Raw genomic sequence first — 16,237 nt, forward strand, 5'->3', positions numbered from 1 at the left:
AAAGGAGAGGTCAGAAGTGTGACCAGAGGAAATCATCACCACATCTCAGAAAGAGAAGGGTAGTCTCAACACAGAGTGGCTGGATATAGTCTGAACACCAAGTCCTCATTTTTTGATCTGGGGACTTTTGAAAATTTGCACATAATTACTCACAAAAATACCAACCATTAATATATCGTAGATTAGCTATTATGTCTGACAGTGCATTATCTATTGTACTGCAAAAGGAGGAAAAAAGCTTACAGTTTAACCAAAATGTGCATAATCAATACTGTTCTGCTCTCCACTTACACTCAAGTGGACAATTTGAAACATTTCCAGCTCTAAGTCTTGATTACAGTACCTTCATATCGGCTTCTCCTCCACTGTGTGTATCCTGACAGAAGAAATTGTATCCTCCTTCCCATACTCCTGTCACCAGCTGAGCAAATAAAAAAAATAAAGCATTATTTGGGGAGGAGGCTGAACTCCATGGCACCTGCAAACCTCCACAGTGGCTCTGCCCAGACACCTGGTGTCAAGAAAATCCTGGGCACCTGAGGGTGGCATTAGGTTGAATCAAGTTTCAAGCAGTGACTGAATCATAGTGAAGGGTGAATTAATAAATTCTCCCAGTTGGGATATACCAGAATAAAAATAGGAGAAAACATTTTATCCCCACTTATCCCACAGTGTGAGCATTTTCAGAGTGAAGTCTCCTTCTTTGCTGATAATCTCACTGTTAGGGAAAGTACATCACCAAAGTTCAGTAAATACATTATTCTTCTGATTACTTTTAGAAAGAGCTACATCTTTAAAAAATGTTATACTCAAGAAATGTGACTATAATTTTTTCAACCATGTGACAGAGCATATTTTCAGCTTTGCTCTCCTTAACAGCTAACAACACATGCTTCACTGCATTGCCATTCTTCAAGATCTTTTTAAGCAATTCAATCATGCCAAGCACATTACATCCTTCCCAATATAAGTAACTTCCTCTGCAGGATATGCCACTGCCTTCCTGACTTCCTGGCATAACAAGTAACACCTCAAACATAACAGAGTCACAATAAAGGGTGACAGATTAGTCATGACAGATGACAGGGTGTCCACTGTGGGGGGGCTGGCTCTAATCTCTAGAGAAACAAGATCCATGCTGGATTCTCACCCTTTCACAGGTGGTAGGAGATGGTAGGAAGGTTGAGGGTTGAATGGGAGAAGGGAGCATGTGCAAATACATGAACAAAATCCCCTTTAATATCTCAGCAGAAGGGATGATTGAACATTGTTTAGAAAGATGTTCTTCCTCTTGGGAATAGCATGAGGAGAGGAGTAACAACCTGAGGCAACTCCCAAGTGAAAAAAAAATTTTTAGATATCTCATAAAACATCTGAAAGGCAGAAGCAAGTCGTATGTTTTTGGCCTGCAGGATAAGAAATAGCTTTGCAAAGCCACAGTAGAAATTCCTTATACTAAAAGTCATTTTAAAGATAACTTGATTAAAGGACTACAATAACTGGTATGACTAAATGCTGCTCAGAGCTGTGAACAGGAAGCTAATTTTAAAAGGTTCAATAATGATTATCACTTAAATGATCTACCTTTTCCCAATGTTATTTCCTTCATGCCTCATTTTCCTCCTAAATTAGCTTTTAAAATACTCAGCCTAGGTCATTATTTTTGACTTTCTGAGATAATATTATTGCTGCAATTTAGGGGAAAAAACTGTACATCTAGTTATATCATAATATACAGATCTGAAAGTATGTCTTGTATTAGTGATAAATCAATAGCACCCTGCCAAGCAAGGGCAGGGCAGCCGTGCACATCAGCAGCAGACCCAGGCACTTTCCCTACCCAAGCAAGAAAGGGAAGGCAGCCATGGAAGGACTCCTCTCCTGGCTGCAGGGCTCTGCAGAGGACACCAGTTTAAAAGTGGTACCTTGCTCAAGGACCAGCTGTGCCCCAGAGCAAGCTCTGCACCAAGCCACTTTCAGGCCACTGAGGGAAAGACTGCGTGCCTTGCAAGCGCCCGCCAGTCCCTCAGACAGAACACCACATTGTGCTGTGACCATGTTAAGAGCTTACAGATGTTTTCATACAGTTCTCATAGTTCAAGGAAGTCTTAGGAATAGAAGGATAATCACATTGTTTACATTGTAATGAATCCAAACAACATCCACCATTAATGCTGCGCTCCATAAACTTCTTCCCAGTAAAGGCTGGCACAGTGAATCCACAGCACTTTTCCTGCAAGAAGTACAGGTTCACCATCTAAGGTGTAATGCAACCAAAGGTGTCTCCATGCATGCCACCTCTCTAAAGGACAATGGCATCAGTGTAGCTATGAGCAGCGGCTTCACCTCAACCTGAGTACTCCCTTGTTCACAAAAGAACACATTATTGTATGCTAGGAACTGTAATACTCTCACAGCCACAAATGACATAAGAAAAGCAGCATTTGTAGGAAATGTCAGCATGTTTTATCATATAAATAGCTAGTATAGTTACAAAAATAATTTAATTCCCCGTTTTCCAGAAGGAACTAGTTGGTTAAAAGCTGCTACAGCTGCCCACAAACTGCTGTTGCTGCCCACAAACCTTACTCAGTGCAACATACAACATGTAAATAATATTCTTCCCCATTTAGCCAGCTGCTCCTTTGCCTGGCATCATTATTTCTTGCACCCACAATGCTTTCATCTCATGCTGGAAGGCTTCAGAAAACAAAACCAAGAGATCACCCTGAAACATGACCACAAATGGCTCCATTATGCACAGGTGTACAGTCCCAGGAAGCTGTCCCTGACACCCCAAAAGCGATAAGGAAGGGTCAGAAATTTCCAGCAGTGCATTTAAGTCCTTGCTCACACTTGTTGAGGTCTGCTCCCTGGATGCCAGCGTTTCCAAGACCCCTTACACCCCGGTACAGTAGGTCTGAAACTGCCCCCAAACAGGGCGGTGGCTCCTCTGCCAGCACAGCCTTAGACAACCTTTCCTTCCTTGCCTGCTCTCTCCAGAAGTCCTTCATCTTCAGGCTGGCAGGAGTCCAGGCCTGCTGATGGCACTGCTGATGGACAATCACAGGAAAATCTTCTCTTGAGAAATTAACATGTCCAGAAAAGGCCAATTATAACCATTTGCACTTGAGCAAACCACTTCACATGGTTTCTAAGCAGCACAAAAAGAGAGTTCATAAGCCAAATAAAATGGTACTCAATGTTTAGGCCCCTCAGCTCAGGGGAAAACCTGCAGCTCAAGACTCCATTTGTGCCAAAACAACCCACACTTTCTTCCCCTGCAATGAAGTTTTTTCTTATTGCTTTCATTTTGTAATTCTGTTGCTGAATTCTTTGAAATGCTGCAGCACATGCTTTTTTATCACCTCTGCTACCAAAACAGGCCAGGACACTAATACCAGTCTGACTGGGTGGAGGAGAGGTGTTACTGTGGAGGACTTTGTTTTTTTTCTCATGATAAAACTAAAGTCTGACACTCTCTGGAGAGGGGCAGATAAGGGACCTAGCACTGCGTCAGGCTGTCAAGGCATGATGGGTTTACAAGGCTCAAAACACAGCTAGATTAGAATAAAAAGAAACAGAAGTTGAGGTCTGATCAAAGCAAGCAAATGCCTGCACAGATACAGAACTTTATCTTTACATGAATGCAGTTACCGCAGGGCAGAGATACAGGCTTCTGGAGGGTGGAGAAAGAAAGGGGAGAGGGAAGAGCAGCCTAGCTGCCACCCATGGCTCCTGTGACACAGCACCTCTGCACAGTCCCCTGCTTCCTACACTTTTTCTACAGCATATGCAACACTTCACTCATCAGGAAAATCTAAGACTTTTCTCAGGCAGATTCAGTAGGGAATTTTTCAGATGAAGAAAAAAAAGACAGTAAAGAGACCACTTAAGAAAGTGAGCCTTCATCATTGAGCAGTTTTCTCCAAGGTAAGCCCAGGTTCTCCAGATCACTATAGGTCTGTGTGCAGTGTAACTGGGTAGCTGGCATTCTCCCCTCTTCGCTAAGTTACCCAGCTGACACTCAAGCAGAGAGGCACGGGCCCTTGCACAGGGGAAGCAGTGCTGCCTCTGCTGTTCCAGCTGCTCCTCCAGACACAGCTGCCAGCCAGCAGGTGAGCAGCCCATATCCTGTAACCCCACTGCCAGTCCCTGCTAGGCACCTTCTCCACGACGCAGGAAGCCTCTCCTTGATGCCCCTGCCTGACACATAAGAGTGTTATTTCTCCTTAAAGTCTAAGCACTGTAGACTTTTACAGAATAAAGCATTGTTTGTCCTTAAAGAACATCCTGTCCTCCTGAATTATGTGACAAATTAGCCTGAAAAAACCTCTCCAGCTCCCCTAGATCTGCCTTGTCTGTTATATTGTCTGGGACAAGAGCAGTCCACTTCTCTGCGAGTACCAAAACCCAGCCAAGTCATTAAATATCCTAATAAAAACAGGTATAGCAAGCACAGACAGAAACTATTAGGAATTCCACAAAACAGGTCTAAAATCTCTAGTGATTTTAAACCAAAGTACACAACACCTCGAGTAACACAAATCCTATGATGCCAAATTTCCCCGTGTTATTGCTTACAATCACTCAGACATAAAGGTCAGAAAACCAAGTAGGTCATCCTTTTCATCCCACTTGGGAGGGTACCTCACTTTAACATCTTGTTTTGGTCTCATAATATGCAAACTGAGCTGTGATGCTATGAATCACGACTTGAATCACCATAGCTGTAACTCAGGAAAAACTTCAAAGTAGGGTTTCAGGTGTACTGTACACAAGCCATTAAAGCAACTTCTTTTCAGGCAAGCTACTAAACAAGTTCATAAATGGCGACATTTTATGATTTTCCTCACAGTAGGATTGAAAAATTTCAATCCAACTGAAATTCAAAATGGAGTTGAGAGTTCCTTACAACAAGGAGGAGAACAGGGAGTTACTCAAGTTTTCTGAATGCTGTTCCTCATAATTCTGTCTTAAAAGCAAGTAAGTGCACTATAAAGTACTGATACATGGCTAATCCTTCCAAGGAAAATTTCCAAGACTGATGAGATATGAGCAAGGGTATCACATGCTGTGCAGGTACTTCAGATAGAGAGCATACCAAGAGGTGCAAGAAACCATTTTTTCCCTATGCCCTTTGGTCATCTCCCTGCAAACATCAAGCAGTGTGGCGTTATGTCAGCATGGCTCTCTGCTTTGCAGCGTCTTTATGGGGATCAGTCCCTTGTTGCAGAGCATCACTTGCCCTCACATCCAGCTTGTAAGTGCTGCCAACCACATTTTCTTGCCACTATAATGTGTTTAATAATCTTCACAATGCTCTAGCTTCGTATATGCCCATTTACAAGGAGGAGGTATATTTACAGTACTAATGAACAGTTCCATATGGATAATACTAGATTAAGAGCAACACTCATTTTCACATCAGATATTTCACTATATAGGAAGGAGGGGTCTTAATATTCACTGCATTTTAGTTGTGTCATTGCTCCACAATAGAAAAGCTATTTTCTGGTTACAAGTAAGAGGACTTCTTCAGCCTATAATGAACAGTCCTCCCTTGGTAACGAGTTTATTGTTAGCAAGAAAAAGACATTTATAGGATCAACAGTTTGGGTATTTTCTCTTGTTTAAATTAACCAGCAGGTTTTGTAACACAGCAGAATGTTACAGTAATTTAGAAACTATGAGCATTATTCCAAGTATTCATACTTGGTATAACTGAAGAAAAGTCTGCACGTCTAAACTCTCAATAACATTACTGAAGGTTAAAACAACAGATCACTATATAACTGTAAATAATGCCTGCATCAAACAATGCAGATGGACATTGAAGTCAACATCAAGACTACATTTAGACAAATTAAACTGATCAACACACATTTTTCTGGATTATAACACCCTGACAAGGAGTTTAGAAATGCAAGCACATCAAGAACACAAGTAGTTCCAAGTACCTACTGAATCCAAAACTGCTACCAACTGAACAATTAAGTATCAAATTTCTTAATAAAGCAACCCAATAAATTTTGAGTAGACAATTCACGACACAAAAGAAATAACATTGAATTTAAATCACTTCATCTCTAAACAGTCATCTTGTAAAACACTATAGAATTAACTACAAACTCAAAGGAGAATCGCAGCTTATATACACTTCTAAGCTCATAAAAAAAAAAGAAAGAGAGATTAGTAGTTTTAGTCCTAGGTTGTATTTGAAAATACTTCAGTGAAAGAATTGAAAAGAGGATGTTGAAAATGAAATATCTCCTTACAGAAAGAAGAAATACTTTGGTTAAAAGTGCATCAGAATATTCTGTACATTAAAGCAAAAGAGTAATTTTCGGACCACATCATTATTTACACTACCATAGTTCTTCATTTTGACTTGAACAAAAACAGACAGTTCTGAGTAAAAGCAGCTAAAGAGCTCTCTGGGAAGTGGAAAACTTTATACTGCCTAAATCTTTGGGTTTTTATGAAAGGAATTAAGTCCACAGAAAGTTCAATTCAGTCTGAAATCTATTTGCATGTTTAGATTTTAAGCTCAAAGAAACAGATGAATCATAATTGCATTGTCTGCATGTTGCATTGTTTCAGCAACATTTTTTTTTCCCAGCAAAACGAAGAGGATTCAAAAGAACCTATTGCAAGCTTACAGAAAGAGATGCAAGGAGTGCGAGCATGATTAAACACAAGTAAAGAAAATATTTTGTCCTCCCGATAAAGCTACTTTTGTCCTCCAGATAAAGCAGTTTTGCTACAAAGTACTTTGTACAGTCCTCCAGCACAATCACATTGAGCAAGGAGATGTTAGTGAAGGAATAGCCAAGCTCATGCTGACAGATCAGGACTTCACTTCCACAGACTGACTGAGCAAAGTGCATTTGAAACAAGGTCAGCAAAGATGTTTAAGGCAAGGTTTGTTTCATACCATCCTTAGAGGTAACATTACAATCAGGGTTTTCTCCCCAGACAAGTGACATTGAAAACGGTTGCACCACTTCTGCAGATGCTTCCCCAATTCAGAGGCACGGCTCAACTTTCAACACGAGCCAACGTAATTAAAACAGACACTACGAAATAAGCCTCAGCAACCCTTTTTCTCTTACCTCATAAAACATATACAGAGAGAGCAGTGTAAGTCCAAGGTTGTAGATCACTAGAATACCCCTGCATGAGAACGGCTGCTTATTCCGCATGTACTTTGGTCCTAGCCATACAATTAGTAAGTACAAGGCTGAGAAGATGAAGGTAGGTGTATAGTTCTCCAGAAGAAGCCATCCTTTTACTCTGGGGTCTGAAACAAACAAAAACATACAAACACTTAGATTTTGTAAGGAGAGAATTCAAGCAAACTAAAAATAGTTGTACCCAAAATGATTCCAGTGCTGGAATACCAAAGGAAGACAAAGGAAGTGCAGCAAGCCCTTTTACTAACAGACATGTTGCTAATTACTAACAATATTTTATTTACCTATTTAAGAAAGCAGAAATAATTCTTTTCCTAAGGCAAAAATATCCTTAAGTTATTACCACTATTATTTTGAAGTACTCATTACCATTCAGAACTGTCACCCACTTGAATACCACAGATGATTATAAAGAAAAGCTTCAACAAATCTCTCCCCTTTATTTTCTCGAACCAACCCTTCCTGATGGTACACATCTTATTTCCTAGAGTCAGCAAACCTAGGAGTGAAGCAGATACCTCTGTAGTTATAGGTGGATGATCCTGATAATTGTTTTCCAGTCATCCTAACACAATAAAACTTAGGTATGTGCTATTAGAAAGAATTAAATTTTGGAGTTCTTGTATGAGCAATGGAACACACAGCAGTCAGTCCTGCCTGAGTAACCAGTCTGGCTGGCAATGCATGAGCTTCTCAGGAAAAGCACATAAACCACCCACAATCAGAGAATTGTAGGGAACTACGTGGAACATGAGTGTGATCCTTTTGAACCACCCCCAGCAACAGCACAGTACCTCAGTCCTCACTAAAGTCACCCCAAAGTACTGAAACCAAGTTAACCAAACTATAAATGAACAATTCAAGAATTGCTGTCATTCACAGTCTCAACTTAATTTTTAAAGGAGTCATACATGGATCCTGAATGTATGAAAGGAGGCCTTAAAGCCATAGGTTGGAAAGTAGGTAGGCAAGGCAGGGAATTGTTTGGATTTGCCACCTTTATGGTTCATGATTTTTCTCATACAGCAAATAGAGACCATATGCCAGCAAATGCATTATGTTTACTTAGCCTGGATGTTCTGATATAAACAGGCTTAGTATGAAGAGAGGGGCAACAAGGGCACCGAGATACTAATAAAAGCAAACAGAAAACACACTTAGAAGAATCAGAGGCTTGTTCCATCTCCTGCAGACTTTCTCCTGAGAAGAAGGGGCACCATCACTGGATCTTGAGTGGGACAGAGAAAAGGCATTACTGCAGCAGTCAGAAGAAGAAAGCACATGCCACTGAGCAGCACTGCTCTGCACACTCTGTGCAAGATGCAGCCATTTAATTCCCCTGGTCAGAACCAGGTGGAACTGGACCATCCTACCCAAGCCCACAGCATGAGGCCACTGCTTGTCCTGGTTCCACAGTCTCTGGCTTCCTCACACTGACCAGGACTGCAGTTCTCCACCTGCAGAGTTTTTCCCTGGCCAAAACCTACCAAAACAATTGCTTCTTCAAAAAAGAATGGTTTCAAAGAAGCAGTGTTTCCCAAAAACTATAGATATTTTTAGGGAAAAATTCCAGAGAAGATCTGGTTATGAAGGCAAGAGTATTTTTTATATCATTAAATGCAAATTAAGTGGCTTTTTTAGAATAAAAGCTATTACTAAATAAAAAAAAAAGTAGCAAAGATCTCAGTGAGGTAAGTCAGCCACTAAGACAAACAACATGAGCTTAACTGATAGTAAGAAGAATGACCTCTTCAAGTCAAAAGATTAGGAGCATTGAATAGACTCTTGTTTATTACACTGTCAGACATTTTGATGCTTTGCAGATCCTAAAGAAAGTAATCACCTGTCAATGTCAAGTTAGAGGAAGAATGCTTCTTGTGTTCTAATAAGATCAGTTTGATTTATGTTTATATTATATTATATTATATTATATTATATTATATTATATTATATTATATTATAGTAATGCCATTTTTATTTATGATTTATTAACTATTGAGAAATCTTACCTCTGGGTCCAAGCCAAACATCAAAGTAACTATTGATTGTTTTATCCATAAGTTCCATTATACAACCTACTGAAATGGAAAGAAAAAGAGAAAGTTAGTTTTTCTGCTCAGGAAAATAGTTTACTGTTCAGCATCTGAACACATTCTGTTAGGGTTAACAAAGAAGATACTAGTATGCAAAAATTCCAGCAAACATAATGGACTTTCTCGGCATATATTAAGTACATAGAGCTTATTCTAGTCTCAGAGAGTCACTGGTGTATAAGCTACATTTCCCACTGAAGTACTTAACCACAGTTACAGATGCACAGAAGCTTAAAATAATGAGCTCAGATGAACCTGAAGTTCTTCTTAGTTCTGTATTTTGTACACGCAAATAAAAGCTGGCATCTTGAAAGATCCCTCAAGGAGGAGGAGGACTGGACTTTGAGAAAGCCAGCAACATTGAAATTTTCAGATAAAGACTATGAAGTTATTTTAACAAAGAGTCTAAAATAAGTAGCAAGGCTAGCTAGGGAAGAGGAGGGAACGAGGAAAAATGTTAACACTGGCTCTGCTATCACCTGCAGATAGGTGACTGATTACAGCTCTGACTAACAGCCCATGAAACCAAGAGATCAACAGTCACCGAGTGACAGAGAGGGCTGCAGAGTCCAGGAAGCAAATACAGCACCTTGTGGCATGAGCATCTCCAGTTCAGAAACTGCTTACTGGTAAGACATTACCAGATAAAATCCATCCAACATCAGTGATTCAAATGTCATCTGTCAGCTCCTCACACGGCCACTGTCTATTGGTAGCACCTGGTCTGTACATGGAGGCCTCCCATTGTGGTACCTCACTACACTTAAAGCAGGAAAGAAGCAGCAACTGTCCACAAGCAGGGACAACTGTGCACAAAGCTGTTCTCAAGAAAAGAGGAAGCAATTTTCTTCTTAAGAAAAAACAAACAAACAAACAAAAAAACCCACCAAAAAAAGCCAAACAAAAAAAAACCCAAACCAAACCAAAAAAACCCAAGTCTTCCAATTTCGTCTTTTCTATCCAGAACTGTACTGTAATTTCACTAATAAAAATTCACCCACTTCTAATAGAATGCTTTTCACTTAGTGGTGTTTCTCCTTTCCTAAAGTACTAATATTAAGAACAATTTTTAGCTATGAGAAAATAACATAAGCAACACAAGCTGTCAGTATACCCACAGAGCAACCAAAACAATTACACAAGCTAGTATGTACTTGCTAAGAAAAAAAGTTAGTATCCTTTTTTTTTTTCCTAGTTCCACCTAAAGAATATCTCCCTTCCACCTGTGAAAATCCTGTCTCTAGGGGATTTATGATTTATGCAAGTTAAATTAATGATATATCCTCTGGTTTTAGTCAGCTGGGACTGAAACCTCAATTTCATCCAGGTCCAACAAGAAAAGCCAAAGAGGACTCAAATTATGCTTTCTCCCAGTCCCAAGTGGCACTGGGAGCCAGTGCTGGAAGGCCTGCAGGGGCTTTGACTTCCCACAGACCAAGCAAATACAAGGGGCTTAGGTCATGCATTTCCACTCTGCGGTCTTCTTCCCTTCCACTGCAGGGCCAGGCAGGAGGCCAATGGCTCCCTGAGCACTTCTGCCTGCACCACCACCCACTGTTCCCTGCAGGGCTCTCAGGGACACACAGCAGAGATTTATTTCCCTTCCGTGTCACAGTGCTTGGGACTACAGAAAGCCACAGGAACATCACTGGAATCTGGTCACCCGCACAAACAAAAGGGCCTGATCGAAATAACCAGAAATGTTAGAAGTATTTTGCTGCCCTAATCCATACTGGTTTTATTTTCTGACTTAACAAGCCTAGCCCAAGAAAGCAAACACTTCAGAATAAAGTGCATTTTTGGGATTATGTCACCTCACCATGGTACTGTGAGCACTTGTGTGAATGGCCACAGCACTGGCACACTGGTGTCCTAGGAATAAGGAAACATAACTTGTGTCACCAGAAGCACAAACATCAGGAAGGCTGTGAGAAATGAGTATATAATTAGAAGGAGAAAAAAAGATATTTAGAGAAAGCACCTTTTTTGTCACCCCTTTTTTTTTTTTCATTTGTCAGCTCTTAAATACTGCCACGAAACCCACTCCCTGCTGGATGATTAATTTTGTTGTTTGAGATCCCTACTTAAACAATTTGTTGCTTGTTTGATCCAGTACTAATTGGCCTAGTTATGCAGCACTTCATCAGCCAATAATCTGCATCTGACTTCAGCCTTGCTGCTCACAGGCAAAAGCTTCAGATGGCAGAGGCTGGTACAAACCAAAGGTTTATTATACTAAAATATACAAAAAAGCTCAAGTCAGAAGTGACTTGCCACACATATTGCTACATTTACTGGACACTAAAAATGCATATATGTTAATCAAACAAGTTAGAAACCAGAAACAAACTCAGCCTAGTTATAGTAAAGACAGCAAGAAATGAAAGTCCACACTGAAGTCCTCCATAAAACTGGAAGAAAAACTCATTCCCCAAGAGGAGGAGGCTCTCTGCAGAGGTCTCAGCTTTTTTGGGCTGGTACCCCAAAGCAGCTTTTTGTGCCAGCATTATCTGACAGCAGATTGTAAAAGACACAGCAAAGGAAAAACTACTCCTGGTGTTGATTTCCAGAATCTGCAGAAAAAGAAATTGTTTCAAAAGGAACTCATTTGTGTAACAGAAAAACAGAAGGAAACAATCTGCTTTTGTTCCAGAGGGGGTCATGTGAAAATGCATCAAGTCTCCTGCCAACAGCCACACAACATTAAACACTGCTTCAACAGCAGCAACTACAAGGGTTCTTTTTAAAATAGAATAGTTTCCCAATTCAGAGAAACATCGACTCCCAGAAAAATTAAACCAGTGACCCTTTGAAACACTGTGATTGGCCTATTTCCTAATACTGAAAGTAAGGTAAGCAAATTCTGCAGCTGACCGCATACGTGAGCAGATCAGCAGCAATGCTCCTTTACCTACAAGCTATCCCACCACAAGGCACACTGTTCACAGAATCATGGAATGGTTCGGTTTGGAAGAGACCTTTGAAGCTTATCTAGTCCAACTACCCCATCATTTTCCACTCAAGGTGCTCAGTGCCCCATCCATTCTTGAAAGTTTTTTGTGCATGGAGCATCTACCACCTTTATGAGCAACCTGTTCCAGTACTCCAATGCCTTCACTGAAAACACTTGTTCCTTACATCTAGTCTAAATCTGCCTTCTAGTTCAAAACCATTGTCCCTTGTCCTAACACTACAGTTCCTATTAAAAAGTTTGTACCCATTTTCCTTGTAGGCCCTTTTTAGGTACTTGAAGGGCACAATAAGATCTCCCTGGAGCCTTCTCTTTTCCAGGCTGAGCGGCTCCAGCTTGCTGGATGCAGCCCCAGAGCTGGATGCAGCACTCCAGGTAGTGAGGCAGAATCCCCTCCCTCATCCTACTGGCCACGCTGCTTTTGATGCAGCCCAGGACACAACTGGTTTTCTGGGTTGCAAGCACATGTTGCCAGCTCTCCTCTACCAGTACCCCCAAGACCTCCTCACCAGGGCTTCTCTCAATCCCTCCATCCCCCAAACTATACGGATGGTTGAGGACTTCCCCAGCCCAGGTACAGGACCTCACACTCGGCCTTGCTGAACCTCATGTGGCTCCCAAACTCACTTCTTGAGCCTGTCCAGGTCCCTTTGGATGGCACCCCAGGCACATCAACCACACCCCTCAGCTTGGCTGTTGCCAACCTTGCTGAGGGTGCACTCCATCCCACTGTCCATGTCACTGATGGGGACACAACAGTACTGGTCCCTCTACAGACCCCTGAGGGACACCACTTTGTCCATCAGGACTCTGAGTCGCTGACCACTCCTCTCTGCATGTGGTCATCCAACTAATTCCTTTTCCAGTGAACAATCCAGCCATCAAATCCATATGTCCCCAATTAGAGAGAAGGATGTTGTGGGGCACTGTGTCAAAGGCCTTGTAGAAAATGACTGATTACATCCATAGCCTTATTCAGTACCTACAGTCAGGAAAAAAAGACCCAAGTGAGCCACACAGTGCTTTTTAAAACATGTACCTCTATATACACCAGTTATTTTTTCCTAACCTGCCTTTCTACAATGGAAAAGGAAATCATCCTCTCTGCCACCAATTTTTACCAGTGCAGTAAGGCACCAGGGCAAATTGGATCACAGTCTGGAAGCAGTCAGGCTTACAACCTGGAAGACATTTTCACTCCTTCAAGTCCAAATATCTAATCCAGAAAAAAACCCTATCTGATGCTTTAAACAAACAAAATTACTGGACTTTAATTCTGCAACACAAACATAGCAAAGGGTAAACTTGCACCTTGCCCCAACAAGACTGAGCAACATCATTATAACACTACATTTTCAATAATCCTCTGGATTTTGACAGACAGGTTTTTTAGCTCTTTTGGCATCCTGGGTTCATTTCTGGCACTATGAGCTGAGACAGCCACCATGCTCCAGCAGCCACCCAGATATTTGGGCAGAAGATGTGAAGCTCTGCCCTACTGCTCAGTCCAGGCATTGATATCCCTGGTGCTTCTTGGTGTGATAATCAAAAATACAGTTTAAAGCCTACACAGAAACATGCTTTTTGTGTAGAATACATTTCAAAAATTTTTTCTAGAAAGTGTTTCATACAGGCTATCAGCACTGACAGCCTGCTCTTCTAATGCACATAAACTACTCTCTGAGGAAATGGCTACTACATACTGGAGGATTTCAACCAGCTTCTGCCCCCCTTCAAAGGAAATTCTCTCCTATGCTTTCCACAAAAATGCATTCTAGAGGGTTTATGCTATGAAGCAATTAAAGAATTCATCACATTTTGATGGTGTTTCTTGAGTTTCTCCATGAAGTAACTTTCCAGGTGATGCAGAAAAATAAAAAGGTTTGCTTTCCGTCCCATGGCACCCTTTTTAAGCAAATCAAACAGCAGCAAAAAAAAAAACATTTTAAGCTGAAAGCTCAAAGCACTAGGAGCCTGCTCCCTTTCAGAAGGATCCTCCAGCTCTCACCCGGCTGCTCAAGAACTCCCTGAAACAGATCCCAGTTTTCACAGCTAAGTGCCTGAACTTGAGTTCTAATAAAATCCCCAAAATAGGCATCTAAATAATTGTTCTGGCTTCTGAGAGAAATGTGCTGTCAGGCCTGGCTGCTCAGCCTTTTTGGAAAACAGCCACTTTCTCTGTTCCTAAATTAGGACTTCGAAGCCTAAATTTAGGCACTTGCTTTTGCTTTTGGAAATCTTGATTTGTGTTTTCTCTATAAAGTAATGTTTCCCAGTCCCTGCCACTGCAGAGGTGACTCCTCTTTTTCCTCCAAAAGTACAAACTATCCCTCCTCCAAAAACCCAGTGATCACACTGCTGTTTGCTTTTATAGATATCAAGAATTGAAAACGTTTGGCTGCTTGAGAACTGAAGACAGCACTGAAAATCAAAGCTGTCACTGTTTTCTGTCCATTTGCCAAAGCTGCCCAGTTTCTCCTTTCAATTCCCCAAGCCTTAACCACCCCTTGGATGTGTTCCCTTTGCCCTTCAGCTTCCTGCCAACTGCAGATTATCCTTTTTTTCCCTTTCTGAGCACTCTTGTAGGGCCCAACCATGCTTAATGTTAGCACTAGATAGGATTTCAGAATAAACTATAGTCCATATTGATCTGAAAGTGTAGGTATTTTTATTTTATGGGAAACCAGGTGAAGCATGAGCGCTGTGGATTTTACACTTTAGTTTTGTTAAAATACAAGAAGATATTTTTAAGCTTCATTTTGAATCTCTATCTAATTTAGCAATGGGATTCAGATTTTTGGTCCCCTGGAATCAGCAGCAAACCCTCCAGCCTGCTGTTGACACATCATGACCCACAGTGCTGAGCTTTCACATTCGCCAGCAGCACCAGCATAAGAAAGTTTAGAAATAAATAATTTGTATAAAATTCAGAGAAGTGTAACAAACATGGGACAAAGGAGAGTGGTTTCAAACACTTTAACACCTCAATGGGATTTCAAACCATTTGAAAATGCATTGTTTAAAGAAAGACTTTGGGCAGGGATGTATACAGGGGGTAATATATAAGAGAAGTAATGTCATGAAATTACATATATATATATATAACGTATATATATGTAATTTCATGATATTACTTCTCCTGTCATTCCATTCCCTCAAATCCTTCAGTAATGGTTACCTTACTACATAAACAGAGATGTGGTAAGAAGGTATTACAGAACAGAAATAAATACAAGAAAGGATACTGCAAAACAGAATAACTAATTGCACTCAGTACACAATACCTCATGAAATCAGAATCTAATGACCTTCAGATAGGTAAGTTAACAGAAATAATACATTTCTGCAATTTTATTTACACCTTCAGCAGATCTAAAATAGGTCAAATTAGGATGTGACTGTCCTAGGATTAGAACACTCACGAAATTCATCCCCTTGCACTCAACAGCTCTTGATATAGCATGGGATGACTTCAGACAGAGAGAAAACACCAAGGGTGATGGCCAAATAGGAAGAGCAAGTTAGCAGCAAGCACACAAACACACTCATGGAAGTATTAAGAATGGGAGGAAAATGGTTCATGACTGCCTCTACATGCCACAAGGATGCATCCAGCATCCTACAAACAAGGACATTTCATGTTGCAGAGCCCCCCTGAGCAGCAGCAGATCTGGCACCACCCAGCACTATGGTTTTCACAAGAGCATGCACTTTCCTGCAATAAAGTGTCCAGGGGTATATCCTGTGCCTGCACACTGTGCCTGGAAACCTCCTCACCACTGCCAGCCTACAGCCCTGCACTGTGAGAGCAATACGGCCAAGACTGGAGGAGAATTCACAGAAATAAAATGTGGAGGAAGAAAAGGCAAAGCACGCAGGTTTATTTCAACTGCTGTAATTGTAATATACAGCAATGACACTGCAGAGAACTTCTGCCTAGGGTCTAAGAACTGCTTCCTTTTCTTAATGAAACAGAA

The 16,237-nt window shown here is 41.0% G+C and overlaps 1 protein-coding gene across 5 annotated transcripts in view; it reads right to left on the reverse strand.

The window, feature by feature from the left end:
- Window positions 1-16,237, reverse strand: part of ELOVL5 (ELOVL fatty acid elongase 5) — a 39,421-nt gene that overhangs the window by 7,432 nt on the left and 15,752 nt on the right. For 2 of the 5 annotated variants that reach the window (XM_084202936.1, XM_084202933.1), the window contains exons 2-4: window positions 9,206-9,274; window positions 7,116-7,303; window positions 344-421 (exon numbers count right to left, since the gene is read on the reverse strand). In XM_084202936.1, coding sequence (XP_084059062.1) covers window positions 344-421; window positions 7,116-7,303; window positions 9,206-9,263 — 324 coding nt within the window. In that variant the 5' untranslated portion in view covers window positions 9,264-9,274. Of the gene's footprint in view, window positions 1-343; window positions 422-7,115; window positions 7,304-8,353; window positions 8,425-9,205; window positions 9,275-11,108; window positions 11,162-16,237 lie in introns of those variants that run through there. The other 3 variants (XM_084202935.1, XM_084202934.1, XM_084202937.1) reach the window with 3 other exon arrangements.

The sequence above is a fragment of the Fringilla coelebs genome (genome assembly GCF_963513975.1).
Source record: "Fringilla coelebs genome assembly, chromosome: 3".
NCBI lineage: Eukaryota > Metazoa > Chordata > Aves > Passeriformes > Fringillidae > Fringilla > Fringilla coelebs.